This window comes from Palaemon carinicauda, chromosome 4 (assembly GCF_036898095.1).
Source record: "Palaemon carinicauda isolate YSFRI2023 chromosome 4, ASM3689809v2, whole genome shotgun sequence".
In the NCBI taxonomy this organism is placed as follows: Eukaryota; Metazoa; Arthropoda; class Malacostraca; order Decapoda; family Palaemonidae; genus Palaemon; species Palaemon carinicauda.
In genome coordinates this window covers 59,202,266-59,209,765 of record NC_090728.1, presented here as the reverse complement: position 1 = coordinate 59,209,765, position 7,500 = coordinate 59,202,266, and the positions used below count along the sequence as shown (strand labels likewise).

Here is a 7,500-nt window from a genome sequence, read left to right as displayed (position 1 = left end):
GGGCGAGTAAGAGTAGCCCGGGAGGGGTAAATGTGGGCGTGGGGGTGATCATTATTAAACTCGCTATTTATATGGCATAACCCTGTACGTTTTCTACAATTCAAAGTGCTAATGGAATTTTGAGAGAGAGAGAGAGAGAGAGAGAGAGAGAGAGAGAGAGAGAGAGAGAGAGAGAGAGATTGTAGCCACCTAGTTAAACAGTTTATCTTAGTCAATCAGTAATCGGATTTTGTTAATGACTAGTATTTTTTTATTAAGCTGTCATAAAAAAAATCAAATTTTTGCAATGTCCTTTTGACAGTTTTTAGATGTCATTATCAAACCGGGTCAGTTTATTACTAAAATGATTAAAATATCATTAATATTAGCAAAATCTAAAAAAAAATATTAATAATTTTAAAATTAAAAAAATTATTAATATTATCAATATTAAATAAATTATTAATGCTACTAAAATCATTTGCTTTCCTTTTGATATTAATATTAGCAAATTCTAAAAATATCGTAATAATTTTAAAATTACAAAAAATTATTAATATTATCAACATTATAAAAATTATTAATATTACTAAAATTATTTCCTTTCCTTTGGAACTTCTAAAGGTTCTAATAATTTCAGTCAAAAGACTATAGTAATTATCAAAATTATTAAAATTGTTATTATTGAAATTATTATTGCTATCAAAATTATAAGTAATCAAAAACATAAAGAAGCCAATTAACTTTCAAATATATTAAAACAACATTATGAAACTTGTGAAAAATTATGACCTCGAATTATACATATTTTATGTGTGCGTGTATCTGTATCAGTGAGTGTATTAGTTGCAAAAAGTAAGCGTGTATTTGTATCAGTGAATGTATTTTGCAAAAAGTGAGCGTGTATCTGTCTCAGTGAGTATATTAGTTGCAAAGAATGAGCGTGTATCCGTATCAGTGAGTGTATTAGTTGCAAAGAGTGAGTGTGTATCTGTATCAGTGAATGTATTAGTTGCAAAAAGTGAGCGTGTATCTGTATCAGTGAGCGTATTAGTTGCAAAAGGTGAGCGTGTACCTGTATCAGTGAGTGTATTAAATGCAAAAAGTGAGCGTGTATCTGTATCAGTGAGTGTATTAGTTGCAAAAGGTGAGCGTGTATCTGTATCAGTGAGTGTATTAGTTGCAACAAAATGAGCGTGTATCTGTATCAGTGAGTGTATTAGTTGCAAAACGTGAGCGTGTATCTGTATCAGTGAATGTATTAGTTGCAACAAGTGAGCGTGTATCTGTATCAGTGAGTGTATTAGTTGCAACAAGTGAGCGTGTATCTGTATCAGCGAGTGTATTAGTTGCGAAAAGTGAGCGTGTATCTGTATCAGTGAGTGTATTAGTTGCAAAAAGTGAGCGTGTATCTGCATCAGTGAGTGTATTAGTTGCAAAAAGTGAGCGTGTATCTGTATCAGTGAATGTATGACTTGCCAAAAAACAGTCTTAATTACAGAAATATCAAGTACAGATTAAAAAAGAAATTGCATTTCTTGTAACGAAGTGAAAAATTGTCCACGAATCGCAAAAAAAAAAGGGGGGGGGGAGCTCCCCCTCTGCGACCCTTCAAGGAGACACGCAATTGCTTCGGTGCATTTGATATATTCGTCATGGCTATCCTTTAGTGCCCCCCGAATAATAGGACCATCGTTCAGGACATAAGTTTTGTATACTCTCCACTTAGGGCCATTACTCACGCTTTTTTCGTTGTCTCTTCCGTCTTGGCTATTCCCAGACGCCTCGAAATTGCTTGGAGGAACTAGAAGAAGAGGAGTCGCTTAATGACAGGGTGAATACATGAGCATGCTATGTCCCTCGTATTGCAAGACTCTAATTTAGAATCCATGGAAGGGAGGGGGGTGTTTCTTCAACAGGTTCCAGGACTGAATATTATCAGAGACAATGGAAAGAAATTGGTTTGATTTATTATTGATACTTGACGCTGATTGGTTGATTTTTTTTATTATGTTCTTTATTCTTTCTTGTGTCTTCGAGTTCGTGTTTGTGAGTCATGTGATGATTTTGGGATTTTACTTTCTTGTTTTATAATAATCTTAATAATTTTAATAATTTTGATAATTATTACAATTCTAATAATTTCAATAATAATAATGATTTTGATAATTTTCATAATTATCATAATTCTAATCATTTTAATAATAATAATAACTTCAATAATGATAATCATTTCAATAATTTGGATGATAATTATAATTTTAATCATTTTAATAATAATAACAGTTTTGATATTTTCTATGAATATTACAGAATTATAATTATCAAAATTATTAATATCAAAATAATTATCAAATTATCAAAATTAGTATTATGATTGGAATTATCATTATTATCAAAAAGATGAAAATAATAATTATTGAAATTATTATCATGCAACGAGAAAACAAGAATAAAAAACAAAACTCAAAAATTCACATGACACAAAAGTGTTCTCATATCGTTTATCTATTTTCTTTCCTCACTGGGTTATTGTCCCTGTTGGAGCTCTTGGGCTCATAACGCCTTCCTTTTCCGACTAGGGTTGTAGCTTGGCTAGTAATAATAATAATAATAATAATAATAATAATAATAATAATAATAATAATAATAATAAAACATGAATACTTATGTATGTGTATGAATGTGCTGGCATTTATAAGTGTTTTTTCTACGTACGTATGTCTTTTTATGATGTGTACATCTTATTTATGTGGATTGTAATTCCAATACAATAAACATAACCCGAGAATACTGATGTGTACCAAATAATAACCCCCCTCTCTCTCTCTCTCTCTCTCTCTCTCTCTCTCTCTCTCTCTCTCCTCTCTCTCTCTCTCTCTCTCTCACTGTTTCTTTTATTTCTTCTCTATTTTTTTAAATTTTTCTTATGTTCTGTGCATTTTCCTTCTGTTTCTGCTCTCATTCTCTTTCATTTTACTTATGCTCTCTCTCTCTCTCTCTCTCTCTCTCTCTCTCTCTCTCTCTCTCTCTCTCTCTCTCTCTCTCTCTCTCTCTCTCTCTCTCTTATCTTTAATAATTTTACTTAGATTCTCTGCTTTTTTTTCTTTCCTTTCATTTATGCTCTCTCTCTCTCTCTCTCTCTCTCTCTCTCTCTCTCTCTCTCTCTCTCTCTCTCTCTCTCTCTCTCTCTCTCTCTCTCTCTCTCTCTCTCTCTCTCTCTCTCTCTATATATATATATATATATATATATATATATATATAAATTAAACCTGAACCCAGAAAATGTGTACCAAATAACCTCTCTCTCTCTCTCTCTCTCTCTCTCTCTCTCTCTCTCTCTCTCTCTCTCTCTCTCTCTCTCTCTCTCTCTCTCATTAAAAGCACATAAACCCATTTGGAGACTGTACCTTTCAAAACAAATATCACTCATTCTCCTCCTTGACATTATATTATTGTCATAACCTCATATTTACGAACTCTTTCGACACACCAGGTCTCACAAGTCAATCATCCATCCGAGTATTATGAAATTCGTCCAGCACTAATTGTTTTTTACTTGGACTGCAGAAGAAGAAGAAAATATAACGTAAATCTATCTCAATTTGGAATGAAAACCAGTTCATAAAAATGCTATTTATTTTTATTGGGCAATACGCCATGTCATTATTTTTCCTGGTTTTATTGCGTTTATTCGTGATAAAAGTCATATCGTCATTATTATTATTGACATTATTATCTTGACGTTAATATTAGCATCATTATCTTTATTATTATTATTCATTAAAATCCAAGTCAAATTGTTACTGCGGTTATTAATTATAAACTCTTATCGTCATTATTATTATTATTATTATTATTATTAATTATTAAAATAATTCCGTCGTTATAAGACATGCCAAAATGCTATTGCGGTTAAGTTATAAGCTTTTATCGCCATTATTATTATTAATATTATTATTATTATTATTATTATTCATTAAAATGCTGTCGTCGTTATAAGACATGTCAAAATGTTATTGCGGTTATTGCGGTTAAGTTATAAGCTTTTATCGTCGTCATTATTATTATTATTATTATTATTATTATTATTATTATTATTATTATTATTATTATTATTATTATTATTATTCCTTAAAAATGTCTCGTCGTTAAAAGGAATATATAAATGCTTTCGCTTCCTTCAGTATCCCCATAAACTCCCAAGCTATTAAAGTTATGAAGTCCGCAATGTTGGCTCCCATGGAAACCGATTGTTAATGGCCTGGATGCAACCCCCTTATGGGGCATCCCTCCTTGGTGGACCGCCCCCCCCCCTCCTTCTTTCAGACGTTCCTCGCCTACCCCCCCCCCCCCACCACCTCCCAACCCTCTTTCCTAATTTGCTTTCCTCGGGTTTCTATCAATTTATTTCTTTTTTCTTTTTTTTCTTCTCACAGACAAGAAGCTTCCGTGTCATTTCGGTTCATTTATTCATCGCTTCAGTGGCTCCGAATCTTACTTCGACATTGCATATTTCATGCAGTGAAAGTCGTATATTTCATGGAATGAAAGTCGTATATTTCATGCAACGAAAGTCGTTTATTTCATGCAACAAAAGTCGTATATTTCATCCAATGAAAGTTGCATATTTCATGCAACGAAAGTTTCATATTTCACGCAATGAAAGTTGTATATTTCATGCAACGAAAGTCATATATTTCATGCAACGAAGGTCGTATATTTCATGCAATGAAAGTCGTATATTTCATGCACGAAAGTCACTTATTTCATGCAACGAAAGTCGTTTATTTCAAGTAACGAAAGTTTCATATTTCCTGCAACGAAAGTCGTATATTTCATGCAATGAAAGTTGCATATTTCATGCAACGAAAGTTTCATATTTCACGCAATGAAAGTCGTATATTTCATGCAATTAAAGTCGTATATTTCATGCAAAGAAAGTCACATAATACATGCAACGAGAGTCATAAATTTCAAGCAACAAAAATCGCATATTTCCTGCAACAAAGGTCGCATATTTCATGCAACGAAAGTCGCATATTTCATATAACGAAAGTCGTATATTTAATGCATCGAAAGTGACATATTTAATGTAACGAAAGTCACATATATCATGCAACGAGTCGCACATTTCATGCAACGCAAGTCGTATTTTTAATGCAACGAGTCACAAATTTCATACGACAAGAGTCGTAGACTTGATGCAACGAACATGGTATATTTCATGCAACGAAATTCACAAATTTCATGCAACTAAAGTTGCATATTTCATGCAATGAAAGTCGCAAATTTCATGCAACGAGACTCGCATATTTCATGCAACGAGAGTCGCATATTTCATGCAACGAGAGTCGCATATTTCATGCAACGAGTCGCAAAATTCATGCAACGAAAGTCGTAAATTTCATGCGACAAAAGTTGCAAATTTCATGCAACGAAAGTCACAAATTTCATGCAATGAAACTCGCAAATTTCATGCAACGAGTCGCAAATTTCATGCAACGAAAGTCTTATATTTCATGCAACGAGGTGCCGAGCAAGGAATAAAGTGGGGGAAAGACCATCGGCAAGAGGAGAGTATTTAACCCATTTTGTACTAGCGTGACATATATGTTACGTAGAACATATGTTCAGTTAACTTACACCACACGTTTACATGTTGAAACTTGTTTCATGATAGGTCCTGTGTGTGAGAGCTAATACATGTATCTACTTGCATACAAGTTTTTACAGGAATAGAAGTTCATTCAAGGGAGTGACACCGTTCTGTGCAGAAGTGCTGTTTTTGCTCCGGTGTGAAAATGAGTTCAGGCAAAAAGTGAGTATTATTTTGCCATTTTCATTAGATATATTGTATTGTTTTTTGATAAAATACTTGAAATATGGCTATAGAGAAATGTCTGTGCTAATAATGAATATCTAAGATTTATAATATTGGCGGCAGTGCATTTTATATTTTCTGTGACATATATGTTACGCTAGGATGATACAGGGACATTTATGCCTTTTTCTATTTTACTGTATGTAAACTGATAGTAATATCTTTCTTGTGATATAAAACCTTCTATGGCTTCATTTTCTTTCTTTTACTTTACTTTACTACACTTTTAGTTATTTTAACTCATTAATAAGTTACTTTGTTAAATTTGATCCAGAGATAACACGTTTTTATTTTTTTTTCAGGTCTCTGACTGTCAATGAAATACTAGCAGAGTTAGAGAAAGAAGATATTGCTGCAGATGTTTTTATTGAGCCTGCTGATGATGGTCTGACTGACGAAGATTCTGCTGATGAAGATCAAGGTGGTCTAATTGATAATCTCTCTGGTAAACAATTAGATGCTGCAGGTGAAGCAGCTCTTCCAAATGGAGTTCGGCTTGGAAATTTAGGAGAGGACTTGGAGAACTATGATGACTCTAGTTATTGCTTCAAAACTCCAAAGTGGACTAGAAAGGCAACATTTTCTTCACCAAAACCAATTTTTCCTGAGGCGAATTACAGTCAATACCGGAACTTATCACCATGTGAATTATTCGAATTGTTTTTTGATGAGGAAGTTTTCAGATTGATACTAGAACAGTCAGCTCTTTATGCTCGTTACAAGGGAGAAATTTCCTTCTCAACAAATGAAAAAGAACTAAAGGTTTTCCTTGGCATATTACTTTTATCTGGCATTGTTCCAGTTCCATCACGGAGACTTTACTGGAAGAAATCTCCAGTGACTAGAAATGAGGCAGTGTATTCTGCAATGAGAAGGAACAGATTTGATAAAATAATGCAGTTCATACATTTAGCAGATAATACTAATCTTGATGATTCAGATAAATATGCTAAACTCCGTCCCCTGATAAGGCTACTTTCCACTGGATTTTTGTCTCATTTTCAACCAGAGCAGCATCTATCTCATGACGAGGCAATGGTTGAATATTTTGGCCGCCATGGATGCAAGCAGTGTATTCGAAACAAACCAATACGCTTTGGTTATAAAGTTTGGTGCCTGAATACTGATGCAGGCTATTTAGTAAGCTTTGATTTATACCAAGGTAAAACATATGAAGGTAATTCATATGAGGAGAAAGCGTTTGGCAAATTTGGAGCCACTGTTCTGAAAAATATAAAGTCATTGCCAGATGATAAAATACAACTCCCATACAGCTATTACTTTGATAACCTTTTTACCTCTTTTCCTCTTCTCCAACACCTGAGTGAGCAAAACTATACTGCTACGGGAACAATAAGAGACAATAGGCTGAAAAAATGCCCTTTGAAAGCAGTTTCTGATATGAAAAAAGAAAAAAGGGGAACATCAGACTTCATCATAGATAAGGCAAATAACATATCATTATGCAGATGGATGGATAATTCGGTAGTCACCATTGCATCAACTGCTCATGGAAGGGAACCCCTTAGTAAGGTGAAAAGATACTCTCAAAAAGAGAAAAAAAATATTGAAGTTGACTGCCCATTAGTTATTCGAGAATACAATAACCACATGGGTGGAACTGACCGTCAAGACCA

At 33.5% G+C, this 7,500-nt stretch overlaps 2 protein-coding genes across 2 annotated transcripts in view; one reads left to right on the top strand and one right to left on the bottom strand.

Moving 5' to 3' along the window:
* LOC137639446 (putative uncharacterized protein FLJ46204) overlaps positions 1–52 on the bottom strand; it is a 423-nt gene extending 371 nt beyond the window's left edge. The window contains exon 1 of the mRNA XM_068371719.1: positions 1–52. This exon is cut by the window's left edge and continues 371 nt beyond it. Within this exon, the coding sequence (XP_068227820.1) occupies positions 1–52 (52 nt within the window).
* A 5,517-nt stretch (positions 53–5,569) lies between these two features.
* The window catches only part of LOC137639097 (piggyBac transposable element-derived protein 3-like), a 2,572-nt gene continuing 641 nt past the window's right edge, over positions 5,570–7,500 (top strand). The window contains exons 1-2 of the mRNA XM_068371420.1: positions 5,570–5,800; positions 6,166–7,500. The exon at positions 6,166–7,500 is cut by the window's right edge and continues 641 nt beyond it. Coding sequence (XP_068227521.1) covers positions 5,784–5,800; positions 6,166–7,500 — 1,352 coding nt within the window. The 5' untranslated portion in view covers positions 5,570–5,783. The remainder of the gene's footprint in view (positions 5,801–6,165) is intronic.